This window comes from Sciurus carolinensis, chromosome 4 (assembly GCF_902686445.1).
Source record: "Sciurus carolinensis chromosome 4, mSciCar1.2, whole genome shotgun sequence".
NCBI lineage: Eukaryota > Metazoa > Chordata > Mammalia > Rodentia > Sciuridae > Sciurus > Sciurus carolinensis.
In genome coordinates, this window is record NC_062216.1 from 64,373,234 (window position 1) to 64,394,036 (window position 20,803).

Below are 20,803 nucleotides of genomic sequence, written 5' to 3' on the forward strand. Positions count from 1 at the left end.
TCAGTATTACCTGTCCTCTGAAGGGTTGTGTACCTTTTTATTTTCCCCCTTTTGGTGTTAGGTGGAAACCAGGACCTCACACATGGTAAGCACATGCTTTACAGTTGGGCCACACCCCAGCTCGTGGATTGTCAAACTTTATTGAGGAAATCATTTTATTAATTTGGGCAAGTATAAAAGAGGGTTACTTACTGCTAGGCTAAAATCCTTTCAGAGATCTTTCTCTTCCTTCCTCCCACTCCCCATTCTGTATTTTGTCAGGTGATAGAAAGCTGTCCAAGGGCTTGTAGCTAGTCAGTGGCAGAGTTGGCATTTTGACTTGGTCTGTCTGGAGGGCAGTTCTTTTAGAATGAGGCCACTCTGCCTGACCATTTTTAGTACCATCCACTTTCCTCCTCAACCCAAGTTTTGTTAGATGGGAACTAATGTAGACACTAGCTATTGGAATAGATATTTTTTCCTCAGGACTTGACCCCATTTGTGTGACATTATTTCTCTTTTCTGTAGCAATCTATGGAGGAAGGAATTGAGGCCCATGAAGAGAACTCTTGTCACAGCTGACTGAGTGCCTCAATGTGAAGGGTAGAGAGGGTCAGGATTCAAACATAAAATGAAGTGTCCTTCTGACTATTCTCCATCCCCATTAGATAAGTAACAGTTTTCAGTGTAGTAGTGACCTGCTATAGTGCTCTAAAAACTAGTTTGGTTCTTAAGTGGATACAGAAGAGAAGATTGGACACTATTCCTTGCAACCTGTCTTCTGTGCCCACTATTACAAGATTTTCACCATTCAGCTTTATTTCATATAGTCTGTGGACAGCCATTGGGAAAGGTCTGTGAGAGTCCATGTTCCAGGAGAAGGATTTGGGGCAGAATGACTGTCTGGACTTGACCAGGCTGCTCAGTTAGGTCCACTAAGCTATCTGTGATGTGCAAGTGGGTGCCTGGTTCAAATAAGATGCTGGTTTTGGTCCCATTGGACTTTTGTTTGTGGTGCTGGGAATGGAACCCAGGGTCTTGTGCATGTTAGGCAAGTGCTCTACCACTAAGCTATACCTTCAGCCCTTGGACTTCTGATCTTCCTTTTCCTCAACATCAATGCTTAGACTAATCTTAAACTAAATCTTCACACTGACTCAAGTATACTGTTTGTGAAATAGAAATGTTAAATTACAAAAACAGCCCTTCTGTCTTTACTGTCTGTGAAGGTCCTGTAATTCAAAAGTGTATGCTATTCTTATTGAAATTAGGTGATTAGGTGTTTCTGAGTGTTCCTGGTAGCAGGACAATGAATGTAGGTTTCATAAAGGGAGAATAAGGCTATACTGAACCTGCCTTATTAGAATAGGGTTGTTTCTTCTGAGACTGAGGTAGCTCTATGAGTTAGAGGACAAAATACAATGTGGGGATCACCTTTACCCCCATACCCTTCTAATCTAAGTGAAACAGGCAAGAGGGGTGGGAGCAAGTGAGGAACTGTGATCCAGCTGGATCTACTCAAAACACTTTAAGATATGCTCTCCAATTCCAATGAAATAGACACCCTGGGCAATCCCAAAGAGGGGTGCTATGACAAGGGCCCGGCAGCCTGCTCCCTTCATGAAGGCAGATGTTCCTTCCTGAATCCAGAGTTTCCTGGGGAGAGAAAAGAGCAAGTGAGCTAAAGGGAAGGAGCATTTATGCACCTTCATTTGAGAATAGGTGTCACTCCATAGCAATAGTGTGAGGGAGCCAAACCTTGTCCATGGCATGGATCCAATTTGGCTACTTAGCAGTGGGGTCAAGGCCCAGGAAAATAGACTTGGGGGAGACATGCGAAAAGGATGCAAGAGAGAAGAAACAAACTCCCAGTATACACTTTTGTTTAAGAGGTAAGGGAAAGGGACATTTCAAAGAAACCCAGAGCTAAGCAATAAAATGGGTCTCCAGATCTGGTGTGGTGTCTGAAGGGCTGCTGGGCTCACCTGGCACAATCCATGATCCCACTGTAGATGTCCTCACCCTGGCCTTTCTTGAGGGTTTGGATTCGAGTTTTCAGAACTAAATTGAGCAGAAGTTAAAATAAGTAATGGATATCTTGTTTTTGGTGTCCTTCACTCAACCTGAAGTGGTAGGGTTCCCTTTTAGAATGAGTACACATAAGACTGAACTATGAAGCAGTTCTGCCCATGTGTGATCTATAATACATCTTCCTCTTTAGGCCTCATTTATACAATAAATGAAATTCTAGCGCAGGATTTTCAGGCAGCTTTTGGTATAGAAAACCCACTTGCATGGGAGAGGGCCAGCTGCAATCCTAGCGTCAGGAAGCAAGGTCTCATTCTGTTCAGCTTCTGCCTTCTCATAGTTTTAAAAATGTCAGCAAAATTCATGACTCCACTTGGGGGCAAAAAGCTAAAGAAATTAACACCTAGAAGGTGACAGTTTATCAGTAATAAGAAATAGCAGCGTTCTCCTTGGCCCACTTCTCTATGAGGTCCTTTGGTGAACTGCAGTGGCCACAGGTTGCGACCCAAAAAGGTGTTCAGGGTTGGGGCTGTTTCATCAATAAGAGCAAAAGTACTGTTTACCCCCTAAGCTGGCTTCAGAGAAACCTCATTTGTAAAGCAGATCAAGCCTTGATCCCCAGTACCAAGCCCAGTGTCTCCCATACTTACCGTCCAGAGGTGTGACTGCAACAGCAGCCATGGAACCTGCAACGCAGCCTGACATGAAGGAATGAACAAAGGAGGCCTTCCCAGTAAGCTCATGGACCCCAAGGTTGTTCAAGTTGGCAAACATTGGGAAGTAGATGATGGAGAAGGGAATATCTCTGTATTAGAGGAAGAAGAAACACTGAGCTCTGCACAGCTCTGAGGTTTCCTTCCACAGAAAGCCATGCAAGACTTCGTGAGCTACAGGGCTTGGCAGATGACTCAGAGAGAAGCTACAATTACTGACTCTTAGCTTGGCACACCATGGTAACGTAGGGTGAGGATCTGCATGAGAGGAAATATTTGCTTGCCTCCCTCCACCCCCAGCTCATTACTCTGCCCTACCTGCACCCACAACCTATGGATGAGAAGCTAGACACAGACTCAAAAAGGGTAACAAATTCTGTAAAAGTGGGTAGGTAGGAAAGAGAAAAGCCAAATAGCACAGTAAGATAAAGGGATATATCCAATCACTTATTTACAGAGGTCTTCTCTCCTTTGTAGAAGGGCATTCTTAAGTGTCTTTGGGCCACAGAACACCTAGGGCTCATGAGGACCTGCTCACTGAAGAAGGGCCTAAAGTGCCAGGCGTGGTTAGAGTTAGGGTGAATGCTTATAATCCCAGCTGCTTGGGAGACTAAGGCAGGAGGATTATGGGTTCAAAGCTGGCCTCAGCAACTTGGCAAGACCCTAAGCAACTCAGTGAGACCCTATCTCTAAATAAAATACAAAATAGGGTTAGGGATGTGGCTCAGTGGCTGAGTGCCCCTGAGTTCAATCCCTGGTACACCTTCCACACACACAAAAAATGATGGGCCTAAAGTTTCAATCTTCAGGTGCCCGTTTGTTGCAATCGATTATGACAGCAGGAAGCATGGCAGGAGTTTGCCAAATTGGGTTTGTATATTCTGGGAAGAAGACAGAATTGGCAGTGCTTGTGACCCTCCCCTTGGACTGCTATGCCCAAGTCCAGGAAGAAGGGCTCACCTGAGGAGAGTGGCACCCAGGCCTTTGTAGAGACCAGCCAGGCCCTTAGTGCGGAGCAGCTCCCGGGCAATGAGGGTGGCAGATGGGCGTTTGTAGGTGGAAGCAGAACCAGTAGTATAGGACCTGGAGGAGGAAGGTGACGAGGTCGAGCCCTGATGAGAGACAGCTGGAAAGGAAAGGACAGGTTCTGTCTCAGCAGGCACTGCAAAACACTCAACCAAGGTGTGGCTCTGAATTCACAGTCCTGAGACAACTCAGGTTGCAAAGCTGAGTTACCTCAACTAGAATCCTGAAGGTTGTCCCAATTTTAGAGCATTAATTTTGGGCTTCAAGAAAAGTTTTCAAAGGTCTGTATTATCTAACGAGTGATCCCTTTTTGTGGGCTTCTTCACAGTCATTACCTACCCAGTCTTCTCTAGAGGAAACTAGCACAAACTGCTTCTGTTCTGCATTTCCAGGCTGTTCTCAGGCAGCACATTCAGAGCACGATTCAGGCCCAATATACAAAGTGTGCTAGTAAGAGAGCCCTTGTAGCTAAGATCACCAACTTTGAGCTGGAAAGTGGGACTGCTGAGGAGATCAATTCTCAAAGTTTCATGGAAATCCATCTGTCAGACTTTTCCAGAACATTCACTTGAAGTGCAGGTGCCTGCTTGAAATGAATTGCTGTTTACAATGGCACTGATGCTTCAAAGTGAAACTGAGCCTGCAAGCTCTGAGAAGTGGTTCTGCTTCATGCTAGTTCAACCAGGGACAAACCCCAGTAAACTAGAAGTTTCTGAGCTGGCCTTGAACTTGTGATACTCCTGACTCAGGCTCCAAAGCTGCTGAATTACAGTAGTATAGCACTGCTCCCAGCTCTGTCTTCCACCTGAACCCTTTTTGATAGTTCCATCCTATTGGCACTTTGGGACAGAGAAATCCCATTTAGGTTCTGAATAATGCGGTAAACAAGAAATCGTTTTGTCTAAAAATTATCTCCTCCAGTTTTCCTGGGGTGTCTTCTCCCTCAAGTATTCCAGGATTATATGAATGTCATTTACCTTTCTCCATTTTATAGAATTTGATTCTTTAGATGTCCTTTGATCTTACTACATGTGTTAAAATTTACACCACTGTTTCTGAGAGGACCAGGATTTAGGAAAGGCCAAATTTCTCTTTCAAGGAACAGCAAAAGAATAGGAGTGGTTCTCTTCTCCCTTTTTATGCCTTGCCACTAAAAGCCAGCTTCTACAGTATAAAATACCTATTAGCTGAATGTTGAGTGAGCAGGTCATTGGCATTTCTTAAAATCTTTAGGAAATCCAGCCTAAATGCTAAGGAATAGAAGAGAAGTATAAGGTGTAAGATGCTCAGTCCCTCCTGAATCAAAGTTCTCATTTCTGCTATTTGTTCTGAGCTGGAAGTGTTGAAAGGAATAACCATGACATAAAGGCTTCTATTGACCTAGAAAGCTGACTCAGGATCTGGCAGGTGAAGGTGGGATGAGGGATGTGAGCCATTCTGCTCCCAGTCTTTACTGATTGCATGTGGAATTGAAATAGGCCTCACCTAAGCGTCCAGCATCCTGCAGCTGAATCTTGAGCATTTCCATGGGACAGGTAACCACCACCTGGCACATTCCAGCCCCACATCCAGCCAGCATCTCCATCTTTAGGTTCCGCTGCATCCTATGGGAGCAGGAGTCAATTCCTCAGACTCAGGCCAGAACTGCCATCCCGCTCTGGCTTATCTACTGTCTTCCCTTGGCAATGGGGAGGAAACCTTTCCATGAATGGTACCTGTCTTTGTCACCATTGGGTCACCCACTCAGTTGGGAAAATAGACACCTGGGCCTAAGGGTTGGTCTTCTTAAACACCTGAGGCTTAAACACCTGGATAGGAGATGAAACCAGTAATAATGAAAGTACCTAGGGCAGGTATCTGATTCTCCCTGATCCCTTATGGACTATATCTAGAGCAATGGGAGGATAGAACTAGGAAGTGTCTCCAGGCTGATTTAAAAATTCATCAGCTGGTTGATAAATATATCTGCAAACATATTCCACATGTATTATATTCTTTCTCTCAATGTATTTCCTACCTCTCTTCCAAGTTATACCAGTTCATTTATTTCCCTTTACTTTCCACCTGCCCAAATTCATCAGCCCCTAGCCATATATGTACACATATCTAAATATGCACAGACAGATACACTGAGGTACATTTACAATCCTCTTCCCAAGACCAGGTGAAAGATTTCTGTCCCTGACCCCTTTTGGCCATACCCATCTTCCATGAGCAGCTGCCGGAAGAAATCATTGGCTGCCAGTTTGATGGCCTTCTCTGGAGTGACCAAGGTGAGGTTTACTGCAGCCCCTAAAGATGAAGAACGAAGATGAGCAACTATGACTGTCCCAGAAGTGACGATTTCCAGAGGTCACTGCTCAAAGAAAAATACAAACAGCCTGGCCAGGCAAAGCTGTGGGGTCAGAGAGGGTCTCAGTGAGCCAAGCAGGGATGCTCACCTTATTTTATTTAAGCAAATTTACTTTTCACTTCCTCTCTACATTTTCTTCTATCTAACACATTTGTTTCCTTTATGGACACACATCCAATTATCAAAAAATCATCTTGTTTTTGTCCTTGGTGGTGCTTTCCATCTTTGAGGATAAACAAGTACCTCCACTTATCAGCCCTGGGGCAGGTAACAGGGACTGAATTTCCATTACTCTGTATAGCACTGGTCCAGCCTCACTGGCCCCTATATGGTTCACACAGATTTTGTTTTATTGCTCAAGGATAATGGCATATCAGCTCTTTCTCAGAACTGGCGTAGGGAGCCAGACACAGTATCAACTACCTGAGCAGCTCAGCAGCTCAGGAGGCTGAGGCAGGAGGATTGCAAGTTAAAGGTCAGCCTCAGCAAATTAGTGAGGCCTTAAGCAACTTAGCAAGATTCTGTCTCTAAATAAAAAGGGTTGGGGATGTGGCTTATTAGTTAAGTGCCCCTGGGTTCAATCCCAATTCAACAACAACAACAACAACAACAACAACAACAAAAATCCTAGCCTAGGTCCTGTTTTCCAAGGCCTAAATCATGGATGAGGCTACTGCAGAGGACAGCAGCAGCATAGGCTAATGCTAGGGAAGAGCTCAAGCCCTTTCCACTCTCAGTCCCTTTCAGCCTCTCCCCTTCAGCTATTAGTAGCTGGGTGTCCTATCAACCCTGTAGGGAGGCAGAAGGCAAGAGAGGTGGGAGGGAGACAGGTTGGGGCTAACTTGCTTAGGGAATGGAGGGAACCTGGGCCTCCTGAGTTCCACAGTGGCTCACTGGTCCCCCAGGAAGCCATAGGAGGAAACGGTTACCTCTATCTCTGTCAAAGAGCTTATCAAAGACTCATGAAAAGTCAGTGTAGTCTAGGGTCACCTGGTAGCCCAGGCCCTGTTCCAGCAGCTCCCTGACCAGGAGGAACACCTACACCCAGTGTGCTGTCAACTCACAAGGTCTGGGGCCTCTGTGCCACACCCACTGTCCTTGTGATGCCAAGCTAGGCTTCCCCTGGGATGCTTGATAAACCCACCTCGGTACATGCCCAAGAAGCCCTCTGCCCTCGCTGTCTTCATCAGGCAATCTATCCTAGAAGCAGAGGCCAGAAGAGGAAGTCAGTGGTGCCCAGGAGGCTGCCCCCTCATGGGCAGGATGAGGCACATTTGCAATGCTCTCCCCAAAACCTGATCTCTCCCCAAAACCTGATCTCTCCCCATGTCCTGATCTTTCTGGGCACAACCCAATTGGCCATGCTCCCCAAGTCCCTCCACCATCAACGCACTTCCTGAAGAACCTCTGGAAAGGACGAGGCCCCTTGTCCTTCCTCCCCACCCATACCACTCTCCACCAATACCTACATTCCTTTGTATATGTCTTTTCCATGCTGGTTCTGCAGTCGTGTCTTGGCCAAATCAATAGGGAACACACAGGTCACCCCCACGAGCCCTGCCACACCTCCATTGATGAGTTTTGCTGCAATACTAGTTCATGGGAAGGAGAGAGGAATATGAGGGAGGATGGCTGCTCACAGAAAGCCACATGCAGCCAGGACTGGTTGTGTGTGTGTGGGGGGGGGGCATGAGAGTAGGGCAGAGAAAAATAGAATGGCAGCTGCAAGGCCTTCAGTCCTATTCGGAGCTGTCTAGAGACCCTCTCCTTGGCCTCCTACCCAACCCTGGCTGACTGCCTCTCTCCTGCAGGCCCCAGTTCAGGATGCGGCAGGCAGGGAGCTGGGGGCGCCAGATCTCTTCCAGGAGGCCTGTACTCACAGGTCTGAACCATCTTGGGCTAACTCTACGGGTACTTGTGTTCGCCAAGCTGGGATGCAGCAGGGGCTTCTAGGAAAAAGGCCCACTCTGCCCCCTGGATCTTCACAGGGATGTTGACAAGCCTCAGGTCAGCCTTGGGACATGCCCTTTGGAGGTGCCACATATTCTCTGACTTTCCCTCACACTTGAAGCCACCTGTGGCACAGTTTTCAAACTGTAACTTTATTTCTGGCTTAAGGTAAGGCAGAACAGTGCAATTCCTGACTGTTTACTTAAGCAAATTACCTTACTTCTCTGAGCCTGTGTAAAACTCACCTAAGGAACTGTGTGAAGATTAAATAAACTAAGGTATTTGGTAAATGATAGCTATTGTTAAAAATAAGAGAACACACATCTCTGACAATGAGGGCTGCTAGTCATCAGGAGATAACTAAGGGTAAATTTTGAGATTATCTAAATCTAGCCAAAGCAAGATAGATAATAGGGTCCCTTCATCCTGGTTAAATATAGGAGTTTAAGAAGATAGAACATAGAAAATAAAGCTTCCTCAGACTCCTGGGAACCTAGTAAAATTTTTTTAATTATCAGGCTAGTGGCAGATGTGAGAAAATATTTGGAGATAGATTACCTGGAAGTGGTAAAGTAGATAACAGGTTTTCTCACAAAGGACCCTTGATAAGCAAGTAGGACACTTTGTGACAACAAATAGAACTGTGATTTGAGTTTTGCAATCTGAGATGATGCACCCAATTACAAATTATATTTAATAGCATTATATATTTGTATATTTGTGTGTGTGTGTGTATTTGAGGGGAAATATGCATATTTCTGGGACTGGAAAGGGATGATCACACTTATTCTTCAGGATACAGGGGATACTGAGCTGTTCTGTTCTGTTACTCCAAACCTGCTGTCCCACCAGAGCTTACCTCAGATCCTGGTTGGACATTCTGCAGGGGCTATGGCCAGCTGGTGGGTCCAAAGAAACAAGGCTCCTCAAGGAAAGCTGCTTTCTGGGCTACTGGAAGGGAAATAAGTGGTGTCCGTTTCCTTGACTCCAACTTCCACAAAGAAGTGTCAACACATTGACACTGCCAGCTTTCCCTGTGTTCCAAGACCTTTTGGACTTTGGGGATTTAGATCAGAATCCTCAACCTTTTGGACTTTAGAGATTAGATAAGAAGTGGGTAAGAGACGTGGTTAAGCGACCTAAACTTCACGAGACCCTGAGTGTGATCCTCAGCAAAACCACCAAAAAAGCAACAATCTCAAAACAGAGGCTCTGGGAGCATGTTGGATAGAGAACTTGCAAAGGAGGATACAGGATACAAAGTAGGAATTTCAAGGTATTGCTAAGGCCCAGAAATCCCTCTTGTAGTATCCAAAAACTAAGTAAAACACTGATTCTAAAGTTTGTTCTCAAACTGTGTTTTCTGAACTTCCGATGACACCAAGATGTCTCTGGATTTATTTATAGTTGTCACATATGGAAAACACCAGGGGCAGTGCTCAGGATGTAGGAACTACAATAACTGTATTAAGACGAGGGCTTCGGCCTTAAGCCCAGCACGGTATCAGGAAGGGTCCTGGTGCTGGGAGGAGGCCGGTCTGAGCTCTGGAAGGTCTCTTCTTCCCAGCTTTCCTACAAGCCTCTTTGGGTCCCCTGCCCTCCTGTGTTCCTTGGTGTACCCCAGGGCTGCCAGCAATTCTTTATTGTCTCTAGGCATTTTATTCTGAGGAAGAAAAGAGAAAAGGAAAGAGAGGAAGCAATCTCTTTAGGAGGTTTATTAATATTAAAAAAATTTATTGAATGCTCGGCATTATTCCAGATCTAGGGATACACAATGGTAGTGAACAAAAGACTATGATTCCAGCTTTCAGGGACTTTAATATATTTTAAATAAATATATTTAAAATAAATATTTTTCTCATTTAAATGAGAAAAATAAGCCTGAAGAGATTGGAGAATGATAACTTTGGAGGAAAATAATTCAGAAGGGAAGGAGGGATAGAAAATGTCATTAGAGACTTGACCAAGAAAGATTCATGAAGCAGATGATCCTAAGGCAGTGAGTGAGGAGAGAATCATGTAGGATCTGAGGGAACATTTGGGGCAGAGCATTGCTGTGATAAAGCACTTGCCTAGCACACATGAGACCCTGGGTTCTATCAGTAGCACCACGAAAAAAAAAAAAAAAAAGAAAGAAAAAAAAAGACCAATTTAATTATTGTAGTAAGGGACTGTCCAAGAAAGGGGTGCTGAAAAGTGGTTAAATTATGGAAGGCAGGACAGAAAGAACTTCCTGATGAGCAAGATGTGAAAGATAAAAGGAACAGTTAAAGAAACAGTGAAGTTTTTGTGGGACAAACTGGAAGAATGTGTTTGTAATATGGAACTTGGATCAGTTGGCAAAACAAGAAAACAGCTGCAGAGAGATTCAGAAAAGTGAGACAAGCACATCTGAAGATGTGAAGAAACAAAAGAGGGATTCATTCCTGATGCTGTTTAATCCTTGTTTCCAGTTCATTCCTGGATGCCAGGTGCATTCCTGTCCTTAGATTCTGTGACTCTCACCTGTCTTGGCATTAAACTGACCTTATTTCATATCTTGCTAGACTTGCTTTCTGATATTTCTAATTACAATAGTCTGACCTCTCAAATTAGCATTAGGAGTGAGAATTTGCATTCCAGATCCCAAAGTCTGGGATCAGCTGAGAGAAAGGAAGGCACAGGCTTGAGAGTCTACTTCTAGGGTCTGCCTTTGGAGAGTTGGTCAGTTCCTGTGCAGTCCCCACCATCTCATTTTTTTCTTGTTATTGTTTTGTTTTTAGTACCAGGGATTTAATCCAGGGGCACTTAACCACTGAGCCACATTCCCAGCCTTTTTAGTTTTACTTTGAGACAGGGTCTGCTACATTGCTGAAGCTGGCTTTGAACTTTCAATCCTCCTGCCTCAGCTGAAATTATGGGTGTGCACCACCATGACTAGCTACCTAACATTTTTTGAAGCTCAGACTGTGTACCTCAAAAAATTCCAGCTTTGAGGTATTTGGTGGCAAAATATCAGGATAGTAAAGTGTATTGGCTGTTGAGACATTCAATAAGTTGTTAAGAGAGAAAACAACACATTAAGAAAGAAAAAAGACGTGTTCCAAACGTTGATGGGAAGGTTAGAGGTGGAGCTCAGTGGTGCTTGCCTAACTTGTGCAAGTGCTTGCCTAACTTGTGCAAGGAACTGGCTTCCATCCTTAGCATCCTGCCTCCCATCAAAATCATAATCTGGAAAACAGAGGCTCCATCTCATTAACTCTGTATGCAGTGTCTTGTCATGACATGTAATTATTTTGCTTTGGGAAGACAAGTGTATTTACAACTTCATATGTGATAATCAATAATTATGATAATTGTGGATGTGTAGGAAATTGTTTGCATGTTTTTAGGCATCAAAGGGTGGAATAGAGTGGATAACTATCTTGGATTACCACTTTTCCAGGAATTGTTTCTTTCTCCCTTACCATTCCTACTGGATGCAGGGTAACTGCCTGATTCCTAATATGTAACTCCATTCACAGGCTAACATGTGGTCATCTAAGGATGGGCACCTGATTTGAGCAATGTCATTGATCTCTTCCCTAGGAATTTAGAGAGTATATATGAAGTCTCTCTCAGGGAAATTTTTTCTGGAACATGGGACTTATAAGCAAACTGTTTATGGCTTGGGAAACAGAGAGATGATTTGTCATGAACAGTAACCAAGGTACAGAGCTAAGGAGAGATGGGGGAGAGTTCTGGTGGTGTTTGAAATCTGGATGACAGTGACTCACTTCATTCCTAGGTCTGGTCACTTTCAGAAAACTATGGCTACCAAATATAAATTGTGCCCCCCACCCCTGGGAAAGAGAAAATCTTATTTGATCCTGAAAGTTGTGAGAAAACCTGAATGCTTTGAAGGGGGAACATACCATACTGAATGTGGTATGGGAGCAATTATTCTGGAAGAATGGGTTGAGGGAAAGAAGTTTGGTGAGAGGACATCATGGTACAGTGATGGAATGGGAAAGGTAGGATCAGGTAGAACAAGGTTGGGCTGGGAGGAATCATCCTAAAGAGGAAAAGGACCTGGACATGGTGACTGTCCAGGCTAAAGGAGAGGGAAGAACTAGGAGCTAGGTCAAGTCTGATATCTGAAGGACTGGACAGTGAGGAAAGAAGTCAGGAAAGGAAGCTCCTGCAGCAGTGGAGAGAATAGGATAACCTGGGCTTTGGGATGGCCTCCTCCAGTAATGGTGAAAAGAATACCTGCAGACCGTGTCCCTTCAGGTGTTCCATTCTGCCAGCATGACCCAGGCCTGGCATTTGGCCACTCAGGGCCCCATCTCCAGCCATGTCTCTCATCCCTTCCACCACTGCAGTTCCTATCTCATGAACAAGGAGGTGGCTAAGGATGATTGTGGCAAAGTGCAGCCCTGTGTCACTGATCTTGTCACACTGACCAGCATTCTGGAAGCTGCCTAGGTCTCTTCCCCACCACGGAACAGCAGAACTCATTTGTGACCCCTCCCATCTGCTCAGCTGGGGGAAAGCTCATTAATACTTCAGGAACAGTGGATTACTTTTTGTTATTAATGAATATTTGTGCTATTTCTTAAAGTACTAAAAAGCAGTAGGAAACAATTAGAAAACTCAGAAAGCACGAAAATTATAAAAATTGATTCCTAACACATTATTTCTCACAAATGATTTTTCTTTTTTTAATTTGGCAGTACTAGGAATCAAACCCAGGGCCTCATGCATGCTAAGGTAAAGTGCTCCCCCCACAGCCCCTTGACAGTCCATTTTATGTTTAGGAATATATTAGCTGAAAATGTGGCTTATGCTTCATCTTTATTGAAAAGTCAATTTTTCTAGTAATTCATTCTTATTGTATTTGTCCATAATGGATCTGGAGAAAACCAGTTCATCATAGATAGGAAAAACACCATCACATCTTCCCCAGCAGCCCGTCACCGTCTAGTACCATCCAACCAGAGCTGGACCGCCTCCTACAGTTACCTACCTGCAAACTTGCTCCACTCAAACCTACTATCCAGCACAGAGTCTGCACTGTTTTTTTTTTTTTTTTTTTTTTGGTGGTGCTGGGGAATTGAACCCAGGGCCTTATGCTTGCAAGGCAAGCACTCTACCCACTGAGCTATATCCCCAGCCCCTGCACTGGGTTTTGCTCTGCCATTCAAGCACTTCTCCGCCTGAGGTCCTTCAGTGCTAGGCAAGCACTCTACCATCAAGCAACAATCCCAGCACTCCCACCTCATCTGAATAGCAGAGTGAGAGTTCTTCCCAGAATGAGCCCCTTGCACTAGCAGCTGGGAGCCAGAGACAGGGTCTAAGTTGCTTAGGGCCTCACTAAGTTGCTGAAGCTGGCCTTGAACTTGCGATCCTCCTGTCTCACTCTCCCCAGTTGCTGGGATTACAGATGAGGGTTGCCTTGCCTGGCAGGAGCCATTTCTTAATTCATTGCCAAGAAAGTAACTGCTTCCTGGCTTCCATGTTACCTGGGTGCCCCATAGTCAGGGAACAGTCACTTTCTCCTGCCCACTTCTTAACCTGTTGACCAGCATTGGAACAGGTTGTGAGATGGGAGATCCTTTCCCACTGGCTGCTCTTCCCTTTCTCTACCTGTTTATTTGCTAAGAGAGTCTTTTCCTAACAACTTTAAACTTGACACCGACAAGACCAACACTTACCTCCTTCAGGAAAAATCTTCTGCCTTTACTGGAACCAGGATGGAGGCCAGATTACTGTGGGACTGCAGGGAAGAGGTGGTTTACAATGCTGGTCAACAGCAGCTGGTTTTTCTTGTGTTTTGTCAGGTTCCCTCCCGCCTCATTCCTATGACAGTTCTTTCACCTGGGACTTCACTGCACCTTCAGACAGGTTGCTTTGAATCGGACCCCAGAGAGGACAACACAGCCAATCCAAATGTCCCCAGGCAGCATCAGGTGGCTCTTTACTTGATTGTCAGTATGACGGAAAGTTCAGGCTGGACAGTGATTTGACCAAGGCCACTTGGGGTAAGAGCACTCTCTCCGCCCACTCAGAGACCTGGAAGCCAAGAGGTGGACAAACAAGGGCAAACCAATGTACTGCAAACACGTACCAAGACACTCAGTGCCAGGAGCTAGCCTCTGCTGTTTGGTCTCCTATCATTTTTATTTGTACTGCTGGGGGACCCTTTTTATTTTTTTGACAGGTGCTTGCTAAATTGCCTAGGCTGGCCTCAACTTGAGATCCTCCTGCCTCAGCCTTCTGAGTCACTGGGGTTTACCAGGGTGTGCCTCCACACCCAGCTCCTCATGCACTTCTCTAATAGCAAGTTACTGTTTTACTGACCTGCAAGGCAGCCTCCCTGCAGGGAGATGTGTTCTGTTCATTTAGTATTTATCTGTGTGGGCTGTCATGTGCTCAGCTGTGGCAGTGCATTGTTTGGGCACCTTCCCTAGTGCTTAAGAAGCTTACCAATTGGCCAGGCATGGTGGCACACACCTGTAATCCCAGGAGCTCAAGATCAAGAGGCTGAGGTCCTAAGCAACTTAGTGAGATCCTATCTCAAAAAAAAAAAAGTATAAAGCACTGGGAATGTGGCTGAGTGCCACTGGATTCAATTCCTAGTTACCACCCCACCCCGCAAAAAAATCTTACAAATTAATGTGAACTCAATCACATGCTGCATGAGTTCAAGATTCCTTCCAATTTGGTGAACTGGAAAAGTTTCAGGGAGGAAGTGGCAATTGATTTTGGGCTAGAAGGCTGGCGAAGATGTGATGAGGCTGAGAAAGAAGGGCAGAGGTGTCAAACTGACACCCAGCTTCTAGAACTTCAGTGGCAAACTGGGGCAAGGGATGAGGAAGCAGAAAGAAAACCTGGTGCATTATGTTGGGTCCAGATGATACATGACCTTGTTCCTAAGTCAAGGGTCTGGAAAATATGAGGAACTGTCATGGCACAGACATCACTGGCAGAGATCCAGGTTCACATCCTAGCTCCCAAATTCCTGGCTGTCTTCCTTTAGGCAAATTATTTGCCACAATGCTTTCTTTTCTTCTTCTTCTTCTTCTTTTTTTTTTTTTTTTGGTACCAGGGATTGAAGCCAGGAGGGCTTAACCACTGAGCCACATCCCCAGTCCTTTTTTGTATTTTATTAGAGACAAAGTCTTGCAGTGTTACTTAGGGCCTAAGTCGCTAAGGCTGGCTTTGAACTCACAATCTTCCTGCCTCAGCCTCTTAAGTGGCTGGGATTACAGGCATATGCTATTGCGCCTACCATGATGCTTTCCACACAAGGAGATGCGATATCAGGTTTGCAGTGAGGTTTACATGGGGGTGCACCGCAGGACAGGCTTTGGAGTCAAGACTGCTTTTGAACTGATCCTGGTTTACTGCCTTCTAGTTGTGTGATCTTAAATAAGCTACTTAACTTTCCTGAGCCTGCTTATCCATCTGTGAAATGAATGCCAAGCACATAAAAGGTGTTCACTGAGTGACTGTATTTTCTCCTTTCTTTGGTGGGCAACAGAAGCTACTAAGGGCCCAAAGGGCACGCTCAGGTTTATGGCAGTGTTAGTGGTTTGAATAGGTCATGAAGAATGATTTCTGTGAAGAACCGATGGGCTAGGCAGATAGATGACCAAACATGTCAAGGGCAGACACCACGTGTGAATGTGGGCAAAGGAAGACAATGGATTACCACTCCAGGTAGGAGAGTCCATGACAGGGTGAAAGGAAAGAGGAGGGAAAATTGACTCTTGGTCTGAACTAGGAGTGGCAGCTACAGAGACAGGATAACAATGTGTAAAAGTAAGGGTTCTACCATTTCACACCCTTTACAACATGGCTATTATGGAAAAAAACAAAACAAAACACCCAGAAACAACAAATGTTGGGGAGAATGTAGAGAAATTATACTCTGTGCACTACTGGCGGGAACGTAAAATGGTACAGCTGCTTGGGAAACAGTATGCAGTTCCTCAAAAATTAAAAAAACAAATAACCGTTGGATACGGCAACCGTACTTTGGGGTTGACCCAGAAGAACTAAAAGCAGAGTCTGAAACAGATACTTACGCACTCATGTCCACAGCAGCAATATTCACAATGGCCAAAAGATGGAAGCAAACTCAAGTGTCCATCAAGGAAGAAAGGGTAAGACAAAAGTGGTCTACACATACGATGGAAGAATATTCAGTAATAGAAAGGACAGTCTAACACATGCTACAACATGGATGGATCTTGAAAACATTACACTAAGTGTAATTAGCCAGTCACAAAAGGACAAAAACCATATAATTCCACTTAAATGGAGGTCAAATTCAGATACAGATTGTTCCAGAGGCTAGGGTGAGAGGAGAATGAGGAGTATTTGATTTTCAGCTGGAGATTAAAAAGTTTCTGTATGGTAGTGATGGTTGTATAAGATAAATGTACCCTGAAATGTACACTTAAATGGTTAAAATAGTAAATATAACCTTTTTTACCATAATAAAAGGAAGCAAACAAAGATAAGCTAAGACACTGATAGGTTACATTTACGTATAAATGGATGGCCTTGGAGAAAGGAGGATAGTGTCAGTATTTATTAGAACAGTTTTGTTAAAAAAGGATTATAAACAATAAGCAGATGATAGGAAATAAAGTCTAGACAATAAATTATATATAATTTTAAAAAACTGATGGAAGAAACAAACCCAATCACAAACAGTGGCAGAACATGTATGTGGAATGTCAAAATTGGAATTTGGAAAGGATGACTGAAAGATGGAAAGAAGTCTGAATTAAACATAGAAAATTGAATCTCCATAGAATAAAATCATCCCAAGAGAGAAGCATTAGGAAGAAAAGAATAGAATGAGTTGGCTGCAGTGGCGCTACTATACCCCCGGGTACTCCAGTAGCCAAAGCTACTTGGAAGGCGGAGGCAGGAGGATTTCAAGTTCGAGGCCAGCCTGGGCAAGTTAGCGAGACCATGTATCAAAAATCTTAAAATGACTGGTGATGCACCTTGGTGGTAAAATACCCCTGGGTTCAATTACTAGTAACACACACACACACACACAAAAAAAAAAAAAAAAAAAAAAAAAGGGTGGTGGAAGAAGATTCTAAGGAAATGCCTACTTCTTGGAAGCAAAGAGAACAAGTGAGAGATCTGGAAGGATGCAAAGGCACAGCACCTGTGAAAAACTGGTCTCCAAAGAAGGTGATCCCACCTGCTAGGTGCTCCAGGAAGATCAGAGGGCTGGGAAGGGATCTGATGACACTGCCTGTATGCGACACTAACTCTAGAAAGGTAGCAGGGACCCAAATCACAGGAGATGGCAGTAGAGGGGAAAAGCCTCATTCTATGTAGGGAGTTTGGATGAAGGTAGAGAAACATATTTAAATAGAGGAAACTGGAGCAACACTTATAAGGAGGGAAGAATCCAAGGAAATGAGTCTAGACTCCAAAGCATAAATGAAACTGTGTTGATGAGGGGCATGTATTAGAAGAAAGAAAAAAGATTTGGAGAAGCACAAACACCACACAACACACACACACACACACACACACACACACAAAGAGCATGCAAAGTGGCCTCCGGGTTAGGGCATCAGATAACCCTTAATGAGACAACTTAAACTGGAAATCATTGTAAGGGTAGCAAAGCCAAACATGAGCTCATGAAGTTTGTTGAATAAAGTGCAACAGCAGTTGCAGAAGTTGCCACATGGAGTAAAGAGAAGATTGTCAAACAGCACAAGACTGCAAATACACACAGGATGCTAGGATAGGACTGGTCTGCTAGCTTTAGATTCCCCAAAGCCCCTGGCAGTACAGAGGAGGGGACAGAAAAAGCAGAACTGGGAGTGAGATTTGATGAAGGAAGGTAGGAGGGCAGAAATGGTCAGGTCAGCATGCAGAGTGGGTCAGACAAGCAATTTCTCAATCTTGCAGTCATTCTCCTACATTCCGCCCCCAGGTATGGAATAGAAGGACAACCATTACTTTTTTTTAAAGTGTTTTTTTTAGTTGTAAATGGACACAACATCTCTTCATGTATTATTTTATGTGGCGCTGAGGAATCAACCCAGCACCTCACACGTGTGAGGCAAGTATTCTACCACTGAGCTACAGGCCCAGTCCAACATTACCTTATTTAATTAGCAGACTGTGGGATGAATTTCGTAGTTTAATCAGAAGGCAGTTGTGCTATCCATCAAGTTTGAATGAGATATTCAGGTCAGAGGAGGGGTGCTCAAGGTCTGAAATATAAGTGCCAGGCATTCTCACGTCTGTGTTGTGTGACAACAGGTAGCTGGGTCCCTCATCAGGCTGATTAAGTTGAGGGATGCCACAACTTGAATTTCCAAGTTCCCAGGTGAAGTCAATGCTGCAGGACCAGGACTGCATCTTGACTGCCACAAAATATCAGTCATGTGACCACAAGAAACTAATGGAGTTGAGGTCATTAGGACAGGCACATCACCACATCTCCCACTGTCACGTCTCCAAGTTCCAGTTCTGCACACCTATGCCAAGTCTCTGGGAAATGTTCCTTTAGTATCATACTAGATATCAAAATTACTGATGGCTGAATGTTCTGAATTATGTCATTGTCACCTTAGGTTCACCTCGTTAGGGGCGAGAAAAAGGATAGAGGGTGCTGCCTGGAACAAGCTATGAAGCTACAGTCCCTAGACAGCTGAAAGCCTGGCTCCTCAATTCTGGTATGGAGGTCTGCCCAAATTAAATGGTCTGAGAACACCAACACTTTGCCTTCCTGCTACAATTAAACTGCGTGAAGGGAACAAGACATTGTTCCTTAATCTACCATTTTAGCTAAGCTGTGTGTTCCTACTAGCACCTTACTGTAGTCCAATAATAGAGAAAATATGGAGGAAGCACTTTGTATTATTAGTAGACAGGCAATGTGTGAGACACTTGGTGGATATTTATTTTTAAAAAAATGCTTTTTTAGTTGTCAACATTTATTTATTTACATGCGGCGCTGAGAATTGAACCCCATGCCTCACACATGCTAGGCAAGTGCTCTACTACTGAGCCACAACGCTGGCCCAAGATATTTATTTTTTAATAGCCTGTCCTATGTATGTATGGGTCCTGCAACTGTGGATTAAACAAACTGTGGACCAAAAATATTTTAAAAATTGCATTTGTACTGATCTTGTTCAGATTATTTTCCTTGTTATTAGTTCTCAAATAATAAAGTGTAACAACTACTTATATAGCATTTACACTGTGTTACTGTTAGTAACCTAGAGATAATCTGAAGTACTAGGGAATGTGAATAGGTTATATGCAAATACTAGACCATTTTCTACAAGGGACTTGGGAGCATCAATGGATTAGGGGGGTTGTAGAACTAAACTACACGTACTGAGGGACAGTTGTACTTACTGAAAACTTGATCGTAAGTTAGTCAATCTTCATCTTAGTTCTTGGGGCACTCCCAGGCCAGGCTTTACTTGGATCTTCTCTTTGCCTTCCTATTAAAGACTCAATTCTTTCCCAAAGCAAAAACCCTGGATACAATCCAGGGAACTGGCTCCACTGAACTTCTGTTCAACTTTAACTGGATAGAATAGGGTGACTCATCCTTGTCATAGGTTCTCCGGAACAAGGTTCAAGTCCAAGATTCTAGGAGCAAGTTGTGGTTTTCCAAACCTGACAACGTCTCAAGGGCACCTGAATTGATATTCATGTCATGGATGCAGAAGCGGGTAGGGTTCTAGCAACACAATAGACAAACCTAGGGATTTTCCAGTCGCCTTCTTGGCAAGTATTTCTCAGTCTGTTTTGCACTGAAGTCCCCCCGCCACAAATTGTCTAAGGAAACCAGAGGAACCTTGCTAGCAGAAAGGGGGCTACAACAAATGCACAAATGTTGTCCTTTTGAAAATTCAAGGAAAAATTGTGGGGCTAGGCAAACTGACGTGCAGTGCCAAGCTGCGCAGAGCCGCGGTGGGGGTTGAGGGCTGTAAAAGCTGTGCGGAGAACAGGCAGCTGCAGCATAGATGCTTACAGCTCTACCATCTCTACAGCCAGGCTGGAGAGAATCCAACTGCCTGGAAGAAAAGGGTCAGCTGCCTTCCTGCCAAAGGCATCTCTTGCATAACAACTTCATGCCACAGGCCATTCACCTCAGAAGATTCCAGGGCGAAGGGCAGCCTCTAAAAGAGCCCGCCTGGGTTATTTTGTCAACTCAGAAGTACTCCTAGAGAATGCAGATTACAGCAAAACTGCCTGGATAGGGACTGCTTGTTTATAAGATCAAGATGTCTTTCCTCCTAATAACAAGAATTTGTTTAGACACTAGTCTTTAATAAGAAGCATTTTTGGATGTCCCCAAATGTCAAAATGGAAAGCTTAACAGAATTCTGAGGCCAAAAAACCCAGTAGCAATTACAGCTTCTGTTCTTCCCAAAATCTCACCATACTTGCTTTCTTTTTATGTTTCAATATTAAGAAAACTCATGGTGTAGATTAATCTTTGTGCAAAATGTTACCCATGGAGCTTAACAAGTGTTAATGTCAAATAACTCCAAAAATAGAGCTAGATTAACTCCACCAACTATATTAAATTTTAAAACCAAGTTGACCAATGAAAGATATAATATTAAAGCTTATCATTAGCTAAATCTGTCAACAATTTCTGGTTTTCTTTGGAGGAATTTATGTCATGGCAGGAGGGATTCCAGTAGGAAATACAAAAGTAGGAAACCAAAGTTTACGTGTGTTTTTAGGGTGTGACGCTTTGGTGCATAAGGAGTAG

General features: G+C 44.0%; 1 protein-coding gene across 6 annotated transcripts in view; it reads right to left on the bottom strand.

Moving 5' to 3' along the window:
* Slc25a18 (solute carrier family 25 member 18) overlaps window positions 1-19,993 on the bottom strand; it is a 31,321-nt gene extending 11,328 nt beyond the window's left edge. For 2 of the 6 annotated variants that reach the window (XR_007108308.1, XR_007108307.1), the window contains exons 1-11: window positions 19,429-19,993; window positions 13,725-14,082; window positions 8,909-9,000; window positions 7,569-7,691; window positions 7,244-7,299; window positions 5,948-6,038; window positions 5,232-5,350; window positions 3,681-3,846; window positions 2,658-2,812; window positions 1,965-2,040; window positions 1,420-1,635 (exon numbers count right to left, since the gene is read on the bottom strand). Coding sequence is in view for 4 of the 6 variants with exons in the window: in XM_047549361.1 (XP_047405317.1) it covers window positions 1,494-1,635; window positions 1,965-2,040; window positions 2,658-2,812; window positions 3,681-3,846; window positions 5,232-5,350; window positions 5,948-6,038; window positions 7,244-7,299; window positions 7,569-7,691; window positions 8,909-8,928 (948 nt within the window). In the remaining 2 variants the exon portion in view is untranslated. Of the gene's footprint in view, window positions 1-124; window positions 1,636-1,964; window positions 2,041-2,657; window positions 2,813-3,680; window positions 3,847-5,231; window positions 5,351-5,947; window positions 6,039-7,243; window positions 7,300-7,568; window positions 7,692-8,908; window positions 9,001-13,724; window positions 14,083-19,428 lie in introns of those variants that run through there. The other 4 variants (XM_047549361.1, XM_047549359.1, XM_047549360.1 and 1 more) reach the window with 4 other exon arrangements.
* Between the last annotated feature and the right edge of the window lie 810 nt (window positions 19,994-20,803).